The 21,248-nt window shown below is 36.7% G+C and overlaps 1 protein-coding gene across 24 annotated transcripts in view; it reads left to right on the top strand.

Annotated features, from left to right (window-relative positions):
• The window catches only part of RBFOX1 (RNA binding fox-1 homolog 1), a 1,352,985-nt gene that overhangs the window by 1,067,457 nt on the left and 264,280 nt on the right, over nt 1-21,248 (top strand). For 4 of the 24 annotated variants that reach the window (XM_049791534.1, XM_049791544.1, XM_049791543.1 and 1 more), the window contains exons 2-3: nt 9,595-9,749; nt 12,533-12,753. The exons of 19 other annotated variants lie outside the window; for them this stretch is intronic. In XM_049791534.1, the coding sequence (XP_049647491.1) occupies nt 12,667-12,753 (87 nt within the window). In that variant the 5' untranslated portion in view covers nt 9,595-9,749; nt 12,533-12,666. The remainder of the gene's footprint in view (nt 1-9,594; nt 9,750-12,532; nt 12,754-21,248) is intronic. One more of the 24 variants, XM_049791535.1, reaches the window with a different exon arrangement.

The following is a 21,248-nucleotide window of genomic DNA, read 5'->3' on the forward strand; positions in this document are numbered from 1 at the left end:
CTAGAATTAGGCTTTCTGTAGCTTTTATCATTGCAGAAAGTCACCTATCAAAAATGTTTAAGGAAGAACATGAGTTTGTAGTATCTTAATGTCTGTTGAGCTGCCGCTCTATACCATTATAGAGCTACAGCTATCTAGAGCTCTTTCTTACATGTGTACATTCGAGGCCTTTGAAATGCTGTTAATGTAATCTGGTTGTCTTATGTACACAGGTTTTCCATTGAAATGTTGTTCAATATCACTTTAATATGAACTAAACTACCCCTTGTATATACATAAAGAATTGAATTCAAAGGCGGGGGGAGGGAAAACCCAACCATAGTTACTCAGAAAAGTATGCGTTATGAACAGTCATGTAGGACTGATGTTCCAGGCCTTTGTTTAAATGTAATTTTTCAAAATGGCATTCAGTTTTTAGGATAGAATGAAAATTCTTCACTTCTTTCTTCAAGGGCTTGTTAGAAGTACTTCATAATTGCCCTCTCACCTATCCACGTGCCTCAGCAGCAAAAGGTGTGAATGTAAAACAGGGATTTCAAATCTGTTCCTTCAAGTGTCAGTAAATGCTCTTCAATAAATTTGGAGGATTACACTTGCAGTTTTGACTTTCCACAAATGTGACAAATGGAAACTCAAACAGGAACTTCTAAATACTTTTTTCAAAAGAATGAAGGAATGCCAGGGTAATGCTGTTTGTAGGGAACTTTGTTTTCAAGGTGTTTCCAGCAACACACTGCAGGGTCGGGGGGAACTGTGGTTTTGTTTGGGTTTTTCCTATAATGTTTATTGCTAAATGGTTTGGTAGGGTGTGTCTCTTAGGAACTGCTTCTTATAAACAAACATATGTGTTTGTATACAACTGAACAAACCATGCAGGTGTCTTCAAATGCATACGTGGGAATGGAGCATTCACGGCCTTTTTTTCTGGTATGCAATGCAGAGATGGATTTTAATGGGAGAGAAAACTAGGATCAGAATTTCTGCTGGGGTAGATCAGCACAGTTTATTGACTTCCACTAAAGATGTTATCCTTGGCTTTGCTGTAAAATTAATGCATTGTACAGTTTATGTGCATTTTTTCTCATCATCATTTTCTTGTATATTTTGCTTGCGAATAGTTTTAAGTACTTATTTGCACTAAAATGATACAGGCGGTATGTGCCCGCTTCCAGCGGAAAATGAACTTTGAAACTGCTTTAGGGAAACTAAGGGAAAGTTATTTTCACAGATTTATGAAGGAAGCTGAGTTAGAGCAGGTGGAGTCTGATTGGTGATAGTGGTGGATGCTGGTGATTTGCATAGCTTCACAAGGAATTGGGGCTATGGAGCACAAAACTCCGTAAACTGTTCAGTATTCTGTTTGTATGATCTTAAAGAGCCAAGTGGGCTGAGCAGTAGAGGATAAGAATTCAGGAAATTTAGCTCTTTTACTAGTACTACAAATGGCCAAATAGATCAGTAAACAACAAAAAAAGTTGTTAATTTCCACTGCTTATGCACTAGTACTAGATTACAGAAGCATCTAAGGAAGCAGTCTGCGAAGGAGACCTATCATTAAGAAAAAACCTGAGGGAATTATAAAAGCCTTTGAAAATAATTTCTATAAGAAGTCACTAGTCCCAGTTGACTCATTAATTATCCTGAAATCTGACAGTTCTGTAGAAGCAGCTATGTAGCACTTTTCTGTCATTGCAATACCAAAGAGATGTTCCAATAATAGCATTTATGATCCAGATGTGCAAAAGTTATGTCTGTGGGAATAACAGAATATAAACTTTCAGTGCAGTTCGTGTTTGTTGAGCAATACAAGTCAAAACTTGTAGGGCAATATTACAGTTCTTATTTTCATTTGTTCCTGGTCAGTAACACACATTTTGGTGTTTTGCTTTTTTACTAAACAGTATCATGGGTTGCATTTTTTTTTTCTGGTAAGGGACAAGTCAATATTGAAAAATCTTGAGAAAAGGTAAGATGCTCTAAGTCAGAGTATGAGCTAAATTTTTTGTCTGATCCTCCTATGTTAAACTGGAAGAGAATTGGCTACATCTCAGGTCTTAGAAGGAGACTACTTTATCTTATTTCTTGCAGCAATAAAATCTTAACTCATATCCAGCTAATAGCCTTAATATCGGCTAAAGTCAGCTAAAGTACTGATTTCAATAAAAATAGAAATAATCCTCTTCTGTTGTCCTCCTTCTCTGCACAAATTTATACCAGTCCTTTGCTGGTGCCTTCCAAGGGCGCTGACAAAGGTTGATTAAAACCTAAATGAAGGTGAGATTATGAAGGCCATCCTTTCTTTTTTCCCTTCTAATATAAAATCAAATTAACCAAAAGCAAAAAAGTTGCTAAGTGGATGACAGGAAAGGCTCTTGCCGTCTGGCATTGATAGAACAGTATACGGTTTTTCTGTTCTTCAGTGCTTATTCTATCCTCTTCCGTTAACTCTGATCAGTAGCACAATTCCCGTAGGTTTACATTGTCCTGAGGAAGTTGTTGTGAGAGGTTATTAGAAATCAAATATTCACATGAATTCAGTATCCCCTGTGGTTGTTGAAGAAAATAATCTGTTTGGTAGAATAGTTATTTAGGATTGGAATGTATAATGAATAAGTAGAATATTGTCTAACAGGTCTTGGGGCAGGGGAGGAAAGAAACCCATGATATGATTCTTTAAGGTGAGATCTCTTTATTACCAGGAAGGTTTGTTTGAAGCTTAATCCAGGCAACTTTATTCTTTCAAAGTAGTTTTCCTGTTGTCATGGTTTAACCCCAGCCAGCAGCTTAGCACCACGCAGCCGCTCACTCACTCCCCCCCATCCAGTGGGATGGGGGAGGAAATCGGGAAAAGAAGTAAAACTCCTGGGTTGAGATAAGAACGGTTTAATAGAACAGAAAAGAAGAAACTAATAATGATAATGATAACACTAATAAAATGACAACAGTAGTAATAAAAGGATTAGAACGTACAAATGATGCGCAGGGCAATTGCTCATCACCCGCTGACCGACACCCCGCCAGTCCCCGAGTAGTGATTCCTTCCCCCCCCCCCCCCCCCGCTTCCCAGTTCCTAAAACTAGATGGGACGTCAAATGGTATGGAATACACCGTTGGCCAGGTTGGGTCAGGTGCCCTGGCTGTGTCCTGTGCCAACTTCTTGTGCCCCGGCTGGGCATGAGAAGCTGAAAAATCCTTGACTTTAGTCTAAACACTACTGAGCACCAACTGCAAACATCAGTGTTATCAACACTCTTCGCATACCGAACTCAAAACACAGCACTGTACCAGCTACTAGGAAGACAGTTAACTCTATCCCAGCTGAAACCAGGACACTGTGTAGTAGTATGTGAAGGTGCCTGCAGAGAGTACAAGAGCAGTTCCACTCACATTGACCTCACCTCAGTCACAGACCCTCAGCCTATGGGCAGAAGAGATCTGAGCTATCTCAGGAAAAGGCAGGCACTCCTATCCTGTGTGAGCTGTTGGCTGGGTAGGCCATGCACAGCAGCTACCTGTAAGACATCAGACTGAGTTTAGGAGCAGTGGCTCAATTGCTGAACGTGTGATTAAGCTTGTCTCCAAACAGTTGCATTAGGAGATACCTGTGAGACTGAATTGACTTCAGACATAATGTAGCAATGAAGTTGAAAAAGCTTTCTTAACTTTGTGGTATTCAGATCTGGAGGCAAACTTCATATCAACTCTGCCTTCTAATGCTTTCAGCCAAATCCTGCCTGCCTCAGATGCTCCTAGCTTGTAGTTCTTGGCTAAACTTCAGTACTTAAAAACTATTGCCAATGTCTTGAATAGAGCTGAATTGTGGCTTGGATTACATCTAATGCCTTCACGTCTTAATATTTTATCTCTGGAGGATATAAAACTTGTCAGCTGTGAACAGAAATTCCCACTGATCCCTTTAAAGACATGTAGGGTCTTTATTATTTTGGGGGTTGGATAAGTTATTTCTCCAGGGCACCCTCCTCACTTGGGATACCTACCCGATGCTGGTTTCTGCAATCAAACCGTTGCATTTGGCATAGTGGGGTGCTTGAATGATGTATTTATACAGGCAGGAGGCATGATTTAATACAATCTCCTGATTCACCATACAGTCCTATTAATATGAACTTCACTCAGGAGAATGAGTAGCTGTTCCTGAGTGTATTAAGGGGGTGAAGTTGTATTGAAAGATCCTACAGTGATACTCTGCTGTTCCCAAGGGAAGCAAATGAAAAGTGTACTTTGATGAATAATGAATGTGCTAATTGGGGTCAAGAAGTCATAGCTTCCTGTGATACAGTAGTTAGAGTAGCCTGACAACAGCAATAAAGAGAAGTCTGTCTGACCAGATTTGGCAATAAAAATATGTGGTTATCCATCATCACCACACAACCAAAGCCTGACAGATGACAGTGACAGGCAGGTAGCTTGTCTGTTCTAGGATACACTGTTATATTCCTGAGATCCTGTTTTGTGCATGTTTGGGTCAACTAGAAGATGGCCAGTGAGACTGGTTGTGTGCTCAAGTATTGGCAAAAATCCTATGTGGAATGGATGATGATCTATCCTGGCATTGCCTGGGTATATCAATAGGATTCATTAAGAGTGGATATTGATTAGAAGTCAGTCTGTTCCTGATTTGCAAGGAAAAATATATTTTGTTGCTGCTGGTCTGTATTTGCAAATGAATGTACCCCAAGGAGAAGATTACTCCTGCTCCTACCTGTTGGCAAAATACATGCAAAAATACAGATTTCTTGGGCATCTTATATCCAGCACATGAAAGAGAAGATTAAATGAATGACATTAAGGGAGATATGTGAAAGTATGACACTAATGCGTATTTTGTGAAATACATATATAGAGAGAGAGCCTGGCTTTTTTTTTAAATAAAGATATATGTGATACTGTTTATAATTTATGCCACTAGAAGATGTATGTCATTTTCAGTAGTTTGGCTATGTAACTGCATGATGTCAAACAAACATGAGCTCTTGAAAGTGTCTGTCTACATTTCATACAAAATTTTCAAAACCGCTTAACTTCACATAGATTGGAGGCTTATCTCAACTTTTTACGAAATGGCAGATAAGAGCAGAGTAGTGAAAGATATCTGAAGTGGCCTGGAGATGGGAAAGAGTTTGTTCTCAAAGAAGCCAACAGTGAAAATACAACTGATTTGGTACGCTATCCAGCTGATAGGAACTATGTAATAAAAGCCAGTATGGAACTCTAAGAAAAGGAAAGCAATGCGGTGCTCCTTAAGAGATAAGAAACATAGGGAAGACCTTTGCAACACATCTTCGGTGGTGTGAATAAGGAGTAATGTATGCATGTCAAAATCAACTCTTGGTAGTTGAAGCAATAGTAGTTTCCTTCAGTTCTGCAGCTAACTTTTTTGAGTGGTCCAGGACAATAGGAGACAGAGAAACTCCCTTCACAAGTAGAATTGTACAGGCCCACGAAGCTGCTCATTGAAGAAGCTGTCCTACAAATGGCTTGCATAACCATGTGTGCTGCACTTTTTGTAGCTTGAGAAGATGATTTTCTGTGTCACTTCTCGCACAGTTTAATGTTATCCTTCTTCCTAGTTCGTTGCCTTAACACATTAAATAACTGAAGTTCCCAGATTCATCCTGCTTTAATTTTGACATGAATGCTGGCACAAAAAGACAAAGCTGGTTGCAATTCAGAATCTTTCTAATTCGTATGAAAATACAGATAATTCAAAAGGTACCTATAGCTATTTGTTTGTTTTTTTTTTTCAGGGGACTAGTGGTTCACAGATTGTTCTCTGGTTTTGTGCCATGATACATATGGATGACGACGCATCCTTATGTTTCTGTGGTAGCCAAAGGGAAGTCCAGCCACAGAGGCATCCCTTAATTCTATTTTTTTTTTTTTAACCTGCTTCCTCTCTTTAGCATACATTTATGGCCTATGTAACTGAATGTGTTTTGTGATTCACTGAAGGGTAAATCAGTCTATCTGCTATCAGGAGACAAACATGTATCTCTAGCAATCTAAGCAGGAACTGAAGGTTTCTAAGGATGTAGAAGAGGGCAAGCCATTTATGTAAAAATCTCTGCTTTGACATGTTCCTGAAAAAGCGAAGCGAAGTAGATGTATACCTTTTGTGTGTGTGTTCTTTCATGTTACTGTTATAGGTGATGATCTCTTTGTACCAGACACAGTTCTCTTCAAAAGGAATTTACAGTTTATGATGGATACAAATGTATAGCTGACTTGCAGAGGAACAGGGGTATTGGTTGTCATGCTACTCAGCAGTCAGTTCATCCCTCAGACAATGTTTTTGTGTGGCATTCTGGCAAGAGGAGGTTTTATTTGCTGAAAGAGAACATTCATAGATGTTTATAGGAAGTTCTTACCTGGTATCAGGAAATTAAAGGAGAAAGCATTGATGCCACTTCAAGTGTGGTTAGGAAGTGAAGGCGCACTAGTAATATTCAAGGCAGTGTGAAGAAGATACTGATCTTTCAGTTGTTCACAGTAGTAGCTAGGGTAAGAATAGGCTGAAGTGAGCCCTTGAATGTGATGACAAGTACCGTATAGTTGCTGAGGTAGTAAAAGGATGTGTTGTGGGACAATGCAAGGAGGGAAAGGAGAAGTGATCATTGTGGGAACATTCCAAAAGAAACACAAAGAAAGCATGCTATTCTTTAGCCAGTGAGATACTAGAGGAGCAGGTGAAGCAGTGCACAGTACTGACAACAACAAAAAAAGTTTGGAGTTAGTCAAACCAAAGAAAAAGGATTTGCCGTGTACTCAAAGACCAACATTTGCGGAGATACTGTACTTCAAATAATGTGAGACCAATTGGCCTGTAATGTGAAGGCCTTGATTTTTCTAGGGCTACAAACTGTTTCCCAAATATGCTTGCTAAGTTTTTTGTGTGAGGTGGTTCTGTCTGATCCTCTCATAATCAGCAGAACTATAGTTATTTATCTTTCTTTATCTTTGAAATCTCTAAATTTGCCACCATTGTGTATTTAAAAGAAAAGGCTAGAAAGCTGAACTTCAGTGGAACTGAAGCATTGTTGGTTTCTGATTGAAAGAATCAGCTAGGTTCATCTTGATCTGCAGCTAGTTTTTAATTTGCTCCTAAGAGCTAATGTAATTTTCAAATAGAAGCTTTAAGTTTGGAAGAAAAATGTGTTAATACCAAATGTGCTGTATCCCACAAGTGTTCCACATAATTGAAAAAGATGGACTCTCCCACTTGTAAATAGTTTCTATATCCTTGCTCTATATACTAGTATAGACTGAGATGCTCAATAAACTTGACAAATTCTGACAGCATCCTCCATGCTTGTGTCGGTACGAGGTCAGTAGATATCTTTAATTTGTATATGTGATATTTTCTACTTTAAAAGTTGCTGAAATATCCATGTTGTATTTTGGTTCTGTGTTAAGTATAAGAGGAGTTGGCTGGGGATTTGACACTTGGCATGAACAGGTCCTACATGTACTTCAAGCTTTGCTGAGAAGAGTGGAATAGAAACAGCAGCTGAGGACAGGGGTCAAGTCTGGATAGTGCTTCTGGTGCCCTAGAAGAGCCTTTGGTCCCAAACGGGTTTTGCAGAAAGGTGGAAATAGTCTTTGGAAGACAAGTGTAGTAGTTATAAAAGTGGCAGCAGTTGTGTTTGGGAGGGTGGGGGAAGACATATAGGATAGCTTTTTCTATCTACCAATATTTCATTTAATGCCTGGGCTTACTTACCTCAGGCGGTGCTAATCAGTGGCAGCTCACCTTCTGTTTCAGAGCATGCACGGTACCTATCTGGTAATAGTTTTTTAGGGACAATAATCTAAAGTTGCTGTGGATGATGGAAGCAGTCACGAGACTTGGAAACTACTTAATCCTCTCAGTTCTGGGTTTTCCTTTATTCCAAAACCACTGAGAAATCTTAAAGAGAAAATGGAGAGCACTTGTAGAATAGGAAAGGTGGCCAGAAAGTGGGAGGCTTGAATAAGAGCTTAAAGGAATCAAATATGACACAGGATAAACTATGAAGAGAGTGCCAGAGTGGTACCTGAATTATTTATGATCTGTGAGATGATAAATTTGGGCCAATGTTGCAAGGAAGTAGAAATTACTTGAAATTTGCTGGTGTTGTACAGCATTTGGAAGAAAACCATTGTCTGTGGTATTCTTAACTAGATACAGGTGTTAAGAAGAATTAATTATTTGGCAGAAAGATGGTCTAAATAGGTTACTTCTGTCAGGATCTGTTTAGAGTGTTTGTCATTGATTGGCTGATGACTGCATTGCAGGGATCTGACTTTTCCAGGCAATGTAACTCCAGGGAAGTTGCTGAAGTCTCTTTTTACCTTGAACCATAGCAAAACTAGGCATTTGCTTTTGCCTGGGGGAATATTTTCATCCTTGTCTAATGTGCCATATAGGTATTACATGCAGGTGGGATCAAAACCTTGGCCCTTCTTGCATTGTTTTCATTTTTCTTGTTCTGCCTGAATTCCGGAGTTCTGGCTTGCTTGCTTTCTGTGTGCATCCGTACTCTACGGTGGTCTCCCTTTCCTTCCCATTTAAAATGACTTTTTAGCAAGACTGCAGTGAAATCACTAGTAGAGGACTCCTGTCAGTAGCTTCAGTTCTGTTTGGCTGATTATGGCTAGACTGCTGGGCCTGAAATACTTACATATTTTGTGACCTTCTACTGCTACCTTAGCTTGCTTAACCTATGCTGTTCACCTTTAAAACCAGCTTTTCATAAATAATACCTGCCTTTTAGCAAAATTCTGCAGAAATGAAACAAGATTGTCTATTTTATTTCCGTATATATATTTTATATATAAAACTAGTGTTCATCTGTTTTCTTGTTCTTTTCTCCTGTCTTTCATTTTTAAAACCAGTTTTCAGTTTCAGAAAATCCTTGAAAACTTTCAATGAAAAAAAAAAACCCAAACCCAGGCTTTGGAAACAGATAGGTGAAAGAAACATGCCCTCCATTAACATACTGAAAATGACTTAACATGTCATTTTTTTCTATCAGCATTATAGTTTTCTAGAATGTAATGGAAGTGAAAGCTGTATAGTTTAAAATAGATGAACTCCCCTTTTCCACCCACACACATAGTTAATTTTTTGCAGGGACTAAGAATGCTGGAGTAGGCAGGAAGTAAGTACTGTCACCACCAGTGGCTTCAGGCAAGTGATTGATATGCATGGTACTGACCATTCTGGCTTTGCCCTAGCAAAAACATTTAGGCCCATGCTTAACTGTAATCATGCTAGAGGTCCTGCTAAAGTGAAACAGAATTATTAGCGTACTTAATACTCTTCTGGCTCATTCTCTGAGTCCTCAGCACTCTTTTTTGTCAAGTTTCATATATTCAATATATTCTTGCAGAACAGGAGTGACCATTACTGCTAACTAATGGTGAACTGTAAAACTTAAGACAAATTTCCTTTTTGTGTGGCTGGGAGGGAGAACAAATATGTTGGTATAAACTGGTGAAGCTGATGTAGTTGTATTGGCGTAAGTTCAGAATTTGGCATGGGGCGGAGATGCAAGTAAAGCTGTATTGTACTTCTGTGGTTTTGATTCACAGAGGTTTGTGCGAACTTAGGTAGCTGGTGCACACATGGGACATCATCAAAGAGCCCAACCAGAAAGTCAGAGCTTGGATTTGGAGTGCCATACAGCTATACATTTAGAAGCATGTTGTTATAGTGAGGCAAGCAAAGCATCCTTTCATTAAAACAGGTAACTACTGTTTATTTTCAAAGTTTATTTTTATATATTACAATCTGCAATGTAATGAATATAATTGCTTTTTAGACATTTGATATTGTCATTATTCTTGAATGTTTACACTGCTTGCAAAGGAACTGGAAGGGTCCTCCTGTCAGTTGCTGAGTTCAGTTTACCACTACTATTGGCATCATATAATTTTCTTTTATAAGCTATCCTTTTTTTACTGTGGATTTGGAAGGCTGCTCTAGACCCTCACTTAGGCAACACCAAAATACGTTAAAAAAAAACCTTGAAAAAATATTTTCAGCCTAAATTTATTCATAACTAGTTTTTCCTGGATTTTTAGTGTGTCAGGGTTGTCCTTAGCTTAAACAGTCTCTTCCTCCTACTGTTTTTTCCCCTGTTCACAGATTTTTTTGCTAGGATAAACAAATCAAACTTTCTTAGGTTCCTCTTACAACATAGTTGCTCCATTTCCCGGAACAACACAAAAAGGACTTTCTTTACAGCTTTTGTAGGTGAATTTGACCTTTTTTTTGTAACGTGGATGAAGAGAACTGTATGCTATTGGAAGTACCTCTAAGAAATTAATTGAGAAATAAAAGAAATAAAAGAATAAAAAATACTGACAATTTGCCTTTTCATATTTGCATCGCGCTAGCAGCTCAAATTCCTTAAACAGATGCAATGAGGTCCTGCTTTTCTTCCTCCTGAGTTTAGAACTGAAGTTTCTGTTACTAGCAGAAGCATGACCTTACATTTTGTATTATTGAATTTCATCCCGCTTCTATTAATGCGGTCTGTAAGGTTGAGCAGTTCTTTCTGTATAATATTTTTATCCTTCTCAGTCTTGACAGTACCTTCCAACTTTGTCATCAGGAAATTTCATCGGCGTGTTGCCTTGTGCCAAAATAATTAATGAAAATGTTAAGCAAAAACTGTCCCAAAACAGGTCACAGAAAAACTTCACTTAAGCCCATGCTCCCCTGTACGAATCATCTTGCTCTTTAAATTTTCTAATGTCCTATCAAATACAAACATGCTGAAACAAAAAAAGACTTAAGTATTTTGCAGAGCAGTTTAACAATCCTTATTTATGTCAGTTGTCCCACTGGAGTCATTTGAGTAAAGCTTGCAGAATCCATTTTATAATCTCCATTCCTAGGTGAAAGAAATCTTCTTTCCCTTAAAATGCAGCTCACTCTATTAGACCAAACAAATATGTAATAGTTAAAATGAACTTTTTTTAAAAAGAAATTAAATACTTTTAAATGAGTTGTAATGGCAACTGGCTTTCTCATATGTACCTTTTGTTTGTATATTTCTATATGAAAGTTAATAACTGGTTTTGTATTGGAATTTATAAAAATCTTTTGGCAAAACCCACGATGTGTCCGCCTACTGTGTGCTTAATAATTAAACTGCAGGGTTTGGTTCCTTAATAAGAAAAGAGCAAGAAATATGATTAATAGCTAAGCATAGTCAGATAACCAGTGTGAACAGCATTATCTCCAATAGAAAAGTGAAGCGATTCTGTAACAGGAGATGGAACTAGGTAAACATCACTTGATCATGTGACAATTGCAATCCTTATTGGCAGTCTCTCAAAAAAGCATCATAGAGGGTCACAATTCAACATCTAAAGTTAGAAATGGTATAAGGCTGATAGTAATGAGGGCCAACATGCAGCTGCTAAGGTAGATTTCTAAATCACTGCCTTAATACATGAGAATCAATTACTGAAAACCTTTCACGATGGTCAAAATGTGACATTAAATAATTGAGTATCACATCAAATCTTGTCTGCAATTAGTTATCTGGAAAAGTAATTATGCAACAAAATCAAGTAGCTGAAATTAGTGATGTGAAGCACCCTGGTTATTCAAAGACTGTAGGAGAGGATTATTTTTTTTTTGACTTGTGACATGAAGTTTTAAGCACTTAACTAATTCTTTATTGAATTAAAAAAGTCTTGCTCAATTGTAATTTTGTCATTAGTCATATCTGCAATAGAAGATACATTGCACGTGAAACAGGTGTTAATGACTAAGTTTGTTTTGTCTAAAGTGAAAATGATTAGCTGTGGAAGAGAATGTCTTGCAAGCAGTACATTAAAAAGCAAATCTGTTTTGTTTAGGGGGGAAAAAACCAGCCTAAATTTCATTCTTTTGTCTCTTACACTAAGAGTGTAAGTTTAATGGGAGAACAGGTATGAGACACTCTAAAGGTCAAATTCGTTCTTTTAAAAAAAGCTATGATAAATGTAACAACATAGATGTTGTGAAAGGTTAGAAAAGCCATTAAAATATAATTTACATTAATAGAAGTAGTTAGCTTGCAGTAGTTAGCTCAAATATTCAAAATAAGCAAGAAAAATATAATTAATCAAAATAGAATATGTACCCAATGTAACAGACTTATGTTTAAATTCTCACATGAATATTGTTTTACAGCTTATAAATACAGGGAAACATTTATTTATGCAATCATGATAAACCTGATTATTTTTAAATGGCTTCTAATAGTAACTGTTGTCATGTATATGCCGGAACTGATAGGAAAATTAATTTTAATCGGTAGATCTGTACGGAACTTGATCTGTATGTGTATAGTACTTAAAAATCTAAACTGATAAAGAGTAGTTGGTTAGTCATGTTACTTAAGCTGGTCCCAAAATAGCCCCTTCCTTTTTTGGTAGAGTTAGGTTTGCAGCTGTTGTCTCTATCTGTTGTCTCTGAAGAAAATTTTAACATTAAGAGTTGCTGACGTCAATTTTTTTCTTTTTTTTACAGCTGATGTGGGCTTTGCCCCTGACAGAAGTTATTTGGTTCTAGCTCTGAGTTTGGAAGAAGTTGGTATATAGATTTTCCCTTAACTTTCAATTGATGTGTTTAGCTTTAGTGGGAGTAATACTATCACTTAAACCATGTTGTCGTCTCAAGGAGTTTTGCTACATCCATATGGAGTGCCAATGATTCTGCCGGCAGCACCATACTTCGCTGGACTTGTTCAGGTAATGCAAGGCCACTTCCAACAAGCAACTTAACTCTAGTGCACTTAGAGTAATAATTGGAATTTTTATGGTTGAGAAAGCAAACACTTTTAATACAGGCAAAAGCTCTCATGTAGTCAGTGAGAAGACAGTAGGAAATCAAAAAGATGGATCACCCTAATCTGTGTATTGACATCTCTCATGGCTGAATAAATGGTGTAGTTGAGCTATATTTGCTTGTATTGATTTGTCTGCTGTTTAACATTCATGCCTTTGCTTCATGAGGTTGACCACAGGGCAGAGGATTTGCTATCCATTCTAGGTTTCTGAGGGAGTCAGCATTCCCACGGCAGGTCATAAGACAAAGTAACTTACCATGATGTTTTTAGGTTAAGTGTTTTAGCACAGCAAATATGAATAGTGTTAAATATGCATTAATTCATATATTATGCGTCACACTGAATGAAAAAGGGTTTGTGTTTTTGTGTGTATAGAAATGTATCACCTTCACAGAATATTTATGCACATCGTATGAATTCTTTTGAACCCTGCAAGTGTAAGATCTTGCTTCAGGGCAAGAATTCTGTATTTTAGAAGTTAACTGGCAATTACTAGATTTGTCTGTGTTGTCTGGTTTCGCATTTATTTTATTTTTATCAAAAAGTGGTACTACTGAATTTTCTGCTGTTAGACTTAGGATTTTGAATAGAACATGTAGACACCAATTAAGCAAAAAGTATTCTGTTGTTTACAGTATTAGAAGACATTAAGAAAGAATTCAAGTAACGTTTCTGAGCACTGACAAAATTAAAAAACCAACAGTGTACTCTATAAGTGGTAGTAGTTAGATATTATGCATTAACAGGGTTGAGAGACACACACGTGTATTATGGCATTTCTGTGTCATGCTAGTGATCAGTTAAATTAACTGTAGAGGAGAGGCAAACTTTCATTATGCTCCTTTACTACAACAGTTAGCTGGCGTAGAGGGGCAATCACAGCACAAAGCAGGGTTTTTTTCCATATAGGTCCATTCAGTAATCAAAGACTGGGTTGTGTTCTTCACTTTCGGCTTAATATCAGATGCATATGTCTAAAATAGAAATATAGCATTGCCATTATCAGGTGTTGAAAAACTGCGTCTTCTAGGACATGCAAGCTGATGCTATTTTTTTATGCAGCGAGACACGGTGCCACACTTGAAAACATCAAGCAGGCCTTCATATCCGTTAGAATTTGGGGGTGAAGGTCAGACACTAGAGCTCAGTCAGACCCTGTGCCATCCTGTCCAATAAATAATTACAAGCAAATCGTGCCTTTCACTCTATGCTGATTGATGTTGAAATTGCTTTTGAAAGTTCTCATAAGTTCCTGTTATAGATTAAGTGCCGGTGTAGGAAAAATAACTGCACCCAACTGAAATGGGTGAATGTAATCAGGTTTAATGGACTCGAGAGCTTGTTGGGAATTAAATAACTATTGATTTGTTGGAAAGTTGCTGTCATTACAAAATGCCACTCTGGACGCATTATCCAAGCAGATAGATTAGAAGAAAGGGCCCTTTGAAAATTCAGGATGCCTTATTTCAATCTTTTTTCTTTTCTTTCTTTCTTTCCTTAGAAAGATATATCCAGGCCTGTGCTACTCCATTAGCATAGGTCTAAAATAGTCAAGCAATAAGAATTGTTCTACAAAAAAATAGGTATGTTTACAGGTACAGTTGAAAAGTGTTCTTCATATGGATACTTCTCTAGTCTCTCCTCTTCTCTCCCTCTCCTTAATGTCGTAGCTGAAAATTGCATTTTGGAAACAAAACAAATGTTTGAGTTATTGTCTTAGTGGGTGAACTAAAACATTAAATGGTTTAACCACTTTCTCACCCCAAGTTTGTATTGGCATTTGCAGTATCTGCAGTCAGCTTATGATACTAGAATGCTTATTGTTTGTCTCTTAGAGTAAACCTAAGTATTGTATCCAAAATAAATAATGCAAAGGACACTTGATAGGCATATTTATATCATCCTCTTCTAAGCAGTAATTACATAATGTTCAGACCTTTAGTGGAAATTTTCTTCAAAAATATGCCTTGATAAACTGATTATGCAAACGTTTTTAGTGGGTTGCAGGTTGAGAGCGCCAACCCTGAAGTATTTTGGAATATGAGGCTGTTTTAACATCTTAGAGGATTATAAGATTGCAATGTATTTATTTGCATGGATTTCTACAGAAAGTAGGTGTATTTCTGATTAGGGATTCCCCATCATTTCCGATCGGATTTACACCAAGATTGCATGTGAAACCAATGTAGACTGAGATTTGGGGGACTCTTTTGGTTTTTCTTTGTGTTTTGTATTACATGGCTGACGAGAAAGCTCAGATCTCTGTGGAGGACTGGTAGTCTTCACGGGTTCTGCACCTTCAAGTGCTGTATATTATCTTAGTTTATGCTGTGTATGTGCAGCCTTTTCTAGCCTTTCCTCCTAAATTCATCAGTAAACTCTATCTTGCATCCTCTGCTTGCTTTGGTCACACCCTCTTGTTACAGAGTACTGGAATGTGGGAAATTTAGGACAAACACAAAAGGGCAGGTACTTTGGATACATCTCTGGAAAGACTTTAGATAGACAGCTATGTGTATTTTCCTAATTGCATGTATTATTCTATTAAGAAGATTTGTATTCCTCTTACTGAGATCATGTGTTTCAGTGAGACAATGAAAAGTGGAATGCATATGTTCTTGGAGAGAGAGAAGGGAGTTGTTCTAAGTTACAGATATGTCAAAATGTATCAAATTATGTCAAATATAATTGCAAGCTTAGTTTTATATTCCAATAAATAAATATACCTTCAAAAAAACTTATTAGAATGATGGTGGTATTATTGCCTATGATTTCTTAACCCATTTTTTAATAAGAAAAAGTGAAATACATTTTCCTCTCCCTTCTTCCTCCTGGGTGAAACTGTAGGAGGAAAAAAATCACATGAAAGTACAAATGATGCATAAATAGCATTATGCCTCATGTGGGTGGGGAAATGTTTTCTGACTTGGCACAAAAGATGTACTGGCGGCTTCACAGGCTGTCACAGTTACGCTGCCATGAGGACCAAAGCAGGTACTGCAATCCAGCAACTGCGGATGCTGTGGACAGCAAGGCCTACCTTGTGTCAAAACTATCATGCTGTTTCTCCTGGCAGGTGAGATAAAAATTGCCACAGAGGATTAAGTGGCAATCCCGGAAAAGACTTCTTATCCTGCCCTTGGTTCATATCCCAATTTGATATGGTCATTTGATTCCTATGGGGGAACTCTTAAGTCCAGCTAAGCCATGGAGTCGGGAAGTGTGGCTGTGTGCTACTGCACCCTCTTACATGTTCTTAGAATGAACATGTAAAACAAAGTTCTGTTTATCATTAAAATTAGGAAGTGCAGCATCAAAAAAACTATTTTGCAATTCATAGAAGAATAATACGTTTTGCAGAATAACAAGTTCAAGGTCTCCGTATTAGCTTCATCTTTCATGGCTTTGAGTGTCTTAGGTATATAAAATCTTTCCAATTGCTCTGGATACTTGGAATGTTAGGATTATAATAAAATATTTTAAGAACACAAGTGCAATATATTCAAATTCAAATTATGGATGCTAAATTATTTATTACATGGCTGGTTTAGGTGTCTCAATTTCCATTTAGCAGAGAAAAAGGGGTTCATATGCATTATTATAAAAATTATTAGAAAGGAGTTCATATGAATTATTATAAAAATTATTAACGTTGAAATTACTTAGACTTTTCAGTAAACTACTGGAAAATTCTGAATAGACTTAATTTTATATTAAATAGAATTCTATTTAATATGAAATGCACTACTTTAAAGATTAAAAGGACTTTTTTCTTCTGAATATGGTCAGTAATCTTTAGCTTTTATTTTAGCATAGTGACCAGAACAGCTCTAAGAGGTCTGAGGGTTTAAGTTTATATTCACAGTTCAAGACTGCGCTCAGCTAAGCTAAAACCTTTTCTTCTGCTTTTATTTGCTTATTTATTTGTATGGTGGTCATAGAAGAAAAGTAGGAAATTGATGGCTGTTGATTAACTATTTTAATAAACTGGGAATTACTGTACTTTTAAGTACGTCATTCTTAAGCTTAAATTATTCTTAAGATATTTTGATTATATCTGTGCTTCTGATTTTCCATAACTGGTTAACTTGGTATGTTTGACTGACAACTGGAAAAGAGGTAATCTGGAGACAGTTCCATTTTATTTTAGGGCCAAGTGAGAGAATTGCCTAGAATATGCTGTGAAAAGTAGTTCTGCAGACTTCTTCACAGTTCCCTCTTTACCCGTCTGTAAAATACTTGTTTTAGTGCTGTATTGGGAAGTGCTAGCAGTTGAATACATTCAGAATACTTGTAGAAGCTAGTGTGTTCAGCTACCTACAAAATCATGCTTTCTGGCAGTCCAGTTTTGAAAAATGATGTGGATATGTTGTCATACCTTAGACTAAAAAGGCTTCTGTAATTTAGTAGATTTTATTTGAATAATGTATTTGAAATAGAAGTGATGAGAGGTTTTAATCCTTCCCATGTTGCCTGAAGTGGTTTATAGTTGTTGTGGTTGTTTTTAGATGACAATCTGGTGGAATGCAGTGCATAATTTCTGTTTACATTGGCTGAATTGCCTATTTGAAATGCAGTTAAGTAGATGATTTACCTTAGATGCAGATTTATTCCGGCTTGATTGTGTTGTTCTCTGTCTTTGCAAGTGATAAGGGTCTTCTATTACTAGTACTGTACTCCCAGCGCTTTGAGTGGAGGACTAATGTTTTAGTACTGCAATCACTTTTCACCTGTGTGTAAATTGCTCTGTTTTTGAGAGTGTATCTAAAATTTCCTCTTGCTCAGTCTGAGTTGCCAAGTTTTTCTCCTTTGTGTATCAAAATTGCTTTTAATAGGAGATGTAAGGTGGTGGTGATAGTGATGGATATTGTGGTGTGTATTACTTTGTTTACAAACATTTTCAGTTATCAATGTTTAAACCTCTGGCAATACAACTTCAGAATTTTTTTTTTTTTTTTTCCTTTTGATACATGGATCAAGCAATGTAGCCAACATGTATTCTCTGTGAAACCTGTCATTTGCTCAAGAGGCTACAGACAGCTTTGGAAGTATTTTGTTACTGCTATTGCAAGAGTTTATTTTCTTTTAACCTGCCTTTGTTTCTTGCTAATAAGTGCAGATATCCTAAAATACCTGGTGAGTGAACCTGCAGAGGGGAGAAGGAGGGGCAATGCCACAGAATATCTTTCCCATTGACCAAAAAGACTTTTTTTAGTGAGAAGAATAGGCTGCCTAAATAGTTTTAGTTTGACTAAGAAACAAGTGGTTATTCTCTCCTCCCATCTTGCATAATCTTGTCTCACTAGCCTTTATTTCAGAAATCAATGCGTAACATAATTTGAATGAGTCAAGCAATACTGCATTACCTCTTATTCTGTCAGCTTGGTCAATGTTGTGTTATAATCAGGGCTTCTTTCTGAGCTCAGCACAAGTGTGAAAGATTTCAGCTGACACCCAACAGACACAGAATTTTTTCCTGTCCCACTTTTGCATGTAATATCACTATTAGTGAATTTTAGTGAGCTAATTCACTAAATATATAATTGTGGTCACTAGCTTGTGTGTCGGATAATACACTCAAATGGAGTGTTTTAGTGTGGCAAGAAACTGGGTAAATCTGGGCCTTCATGGGTGCAGCTTCTGCAGTGTTTTAAGTGGAATAAATAAAAGGATATTTGAGTTTGTATGAACAGAATAGCTTCTACAGGTAAAATAACGTTCATTAGGATGGGTTCTATTTATTTGTTCATCCCCTAAATAAGACAAAACTTTTAAGATTTAGATTCTCTGCAAAAGCAGATTATTTAATTTCGCTTCCCTAACTAGGAGCCAGCAAGCTGATATGGCTGTTTCCAAGGATCTGGAATTTCAGCTGATTTGATTCCTGCCCCACCCCCCACCCCACTCATGCATCATCATCAGTAATAAAAATTCTGATGGCCAGATTATGCCAGGAGACACAACTTTGAAGTTCTATTGCTTTCAGTAGAGTGATACACAACAGATATAAAAATATGCTTGTCTATCTAAATATAGAACAATTATTTTTATGGAGTTGGCTTGAATATTTTACCTATTCACCCTCTGGTAAGGGTTAATCTTGTGTTACATGAGCTAAAGTTAGAAACCAAGTTAAAATACATCTTTTGTTTTATTCGGTCTATTTGGTTGCTTCCTTTTTTTAAACTGAAGTATTCAGGTAACTCTTTTCTTGGACGTAGTTTCAAAGAGGATGTTGTAAAAATGTGAAATGTCTATTTCAATAGACCAGGTTGTGCAAAAAATATAGTAAGGACATAATCATTTAAACTGTAAATACTTTCAGCTGAAGTAATTGGGGATTGCATTTGAACTACTCTATTAGTAGGTGAGAGTGATGGAATCACATCTGGCTAAATATTTGTCAGCTAGGTATCACAGCTGTCTTAAGTTTACAAGCATGAGAATGGTTCACAGATAATTTGAAAAATTTGGTGGGTTTTGGTGTTGTTTTTTTTTCCTTAGTGTAGTGGCAGGTCACGAACATTGTAAATAGATAATAGGAATTTGATCCAGGTAGATTTTCTGTGTTAGAGTTTCCATTTGTGTTTCATGACATTCAGATTATTGTGGATTAGGGCAAATTCTGATACCCTGAAGCCTTCTCTTCCTCTAGTGGCCAGAGATACATGAGCTAGATAGTTTGGAGGATGACTTAATTGTCTTTAATTCTGATGGTTTTATTACATCAGTAAAGAATCTTTTTTTTTTTTCATCTACATATTGTTTTATTGCTGATCAAGCTGAGAAGAGAGTAAAAGTCTCTTGCCTATATATTCAAGAGTCAGAATGGTTCATATTCTGTCTTTTAAGATTTTCTTTGAGGCCTTTGAATTAAATAAAACAAATTGTGCATTTCAAGGAAATGTTATTAAGACTTTATTGGAAAGTATCCTTAAGGAAAAGCAACTTATTTCTTATTAGGATAAAGCTAAAAAAACTTATAAAGCAGTGAACTGATCAGGGCTATGCTGATTTTTTTTATTTATTTTGAGAGATTAAAAATCTGATGACTGATCATTACCCCAGTGCTTTTTCATCTTGTAGAGCTAGAAGTACACTTTTGTTATGTCTCTGTTCTTACTTTGCCACACTATTTCAAAAGCATGTAATGTCTTTCTGCATGCTAATTAGTAAAATTTTAAAGTAATAGAGGAGAAATTGGTAGGTTGTTTATATATTGTTTTACTGTGATAAATGTCTGTGACGCCTTATTTATCTGTAACATTTGAATATCTAGCAATACAGTAAAATGCATCTCCAGCTGTCTTAGACATGTAAACTGCAAAACATCTAACCCAGGTAAGAGAGTGGCTGCCAAATTGCAAATACATAGATTTCTCTGAAAGTTACCAGCAACTGTGCGGGTATGCATCAGCTGTCATCATTTTTACTGACAGTGGTACTACATACAAGTGTGTTTCAAAGACTTTGAAAGCAAATCATATTGACACTTGAAAGCAAGAAAGAGAAAACAGGAAATTTCCAAACATTTTACTTGTCTTCCATCCTAGAGAAAATCTTAGAATTATATTAAATCAGAACCTCAACATATGTGAGAATTCCAAAGAGTGAGAAGAACAGGTTAAAAAAGCCTCCCCTTCCCCCCATCCCCGCCCCAGGCTTTTTAAAAGATATAACCACATAGTTGGTCAAAAGCAAAAAAAGATGACATTTCGTTGAGAAATAAAAGGTGATTAGAGGTGAGGGAAAGCAGGTCTTCCTGCATCTGTGAATGATCTTGTAGCTAATAATACAGAATGAATCGGTCTTTTTTTTTTTTCCCTACTAGCCTCCGTGTGATACTGACTTTTAGTGAATTAGTAAACCTGAGAAGTCCTTCCTTGCTCCCTAGAGATAACTTTTTTTTTCTCTAAGTGTGGCTCAGGTGATTAGGCTCAGTTGGATGCTGAACTGAGTGCTTAAGATGGGACCTGCTTCAGTTATCTGAAAGAAGGTTTGAAGGTGTATACACCCCTATGCGAAATGGTTTCTTATTCTCTAAGTATTGGATGCGTATTTTATGGTACATAAAATGACCAGCTTTTTAGTATTTTTTTTCTTTAGTTTCTCTGAGGTATTAGATCTTGTCTGTGCAAAAAGAGATTAGAGATACATTTTTAATACTTTGAGAAATACAAAAAAGCCTATTTTTGATAAAATAAGCTCATATTTACTATGTTTTCTTTCTCTTTGACTCGGAATTGTTCTGAAAAACATTTGAATAAATTTTTTTAAAAAGAAATTTGATCTTGCTAACACTTGAGGTACAGAGAGAAAGTAAACCTCTACAGCTGTACTTCAATGAAAATATTTTTAACTCCAGTTATTTAAAACATAACAAAACTTAGGTACTAT

This window comes from Accipiter gentilis, chromosome 33 (assembly GCF_929443795.1).
Source record: "Accipiter gentilis chromosome 33, bAccGen1.1, whole genome shotgun sequence".
Taxonomy (NCBI): Eukaryota; Metazoa; Chordata; class Aves; order Accipitriformes; family Accipitridae; genus Astur; species Astur gentilis.